This window comes from Poecilia reticulata, linkage group LG2, assembly GCF_000633615.1.
Source record: "Poecilia reticulata strain Guanapo linkage group LG2, Guppy_female_1.0+MT, whole genome shotgun sequence".
NCBI lineage: Eukaryota > Metazoa > Chordata > Actinopteri > Cyprinodontiformes > Poeciliidae > Poecilia > Poecilia reticulata.
Window position 1 is genome coordinate 46,147,728 of NC_024332.1, and position 445 is coordinate 46,148,172.

General features: G+C 51.8%; 1 protein-coding gene across 1 annotated transcript in view; it reads right to left on the reverse strand.

Annotated features, from left to right (window-relative positions):
* LOC108167028 (leucine-rich repeat flightless-interacting protein 1-like) overlaps window positions 1–223 on the reverse strand; it is an 18,746-nt gene extending 18,523 nt beyond the window's left edge. The window contains exon 1 of the mRNA XM_017309489.1: window positions 209–223. Coding sequence (XP_017164978.1) covers window positions 209–223 — 15 coding nt within the window. The remainder of the gene's footprint in view (window positions 1–208) is intronic.
* Window positions 224–445: the final 222 nt, after the last annotated feature.

A 445-nucleotide genomic window follows, 5' to 3' on the forward strand; every position in this document is an offset into this window, starting at 1 on the left:
GTGTGTGAGTGTGTGTGTGTCTGTGTGAGTGTGTGAGTGTGTGTGTGTCTGTGTGAGTGTGTGAGTGTGTGTGTGTGTCTGTGTGAGTGTGAGTGTGTGTGTGTGTGTGTGTCTGTGTGWGTGTGAGTGTGAGTGTGTGTGGATGGGAGGAGCATGGAAATTAAACTGGTGCTCTACGGTTGCAGCAGTGGCGTTTTTTTATAAATACGATGCTGGTTAGCATTGCATCGTTAGCAGAACTAATGTTTCTGATTGGTGCTTTAGGATTAGCACACCTAGCTCTTCAGTTAGCATTGGCCGAACCGTTTCTACCCAGCATGCACAGCAACACACCGACCCATGCATGAACTCAAACGGAGCCGGTGGCTCTCACCACTGGGCTGGTCCGGGCCGAACTGGCCCTGCTGGACGCTCTGGAGCTGCGGTAGCTACTGTACTCCACAGG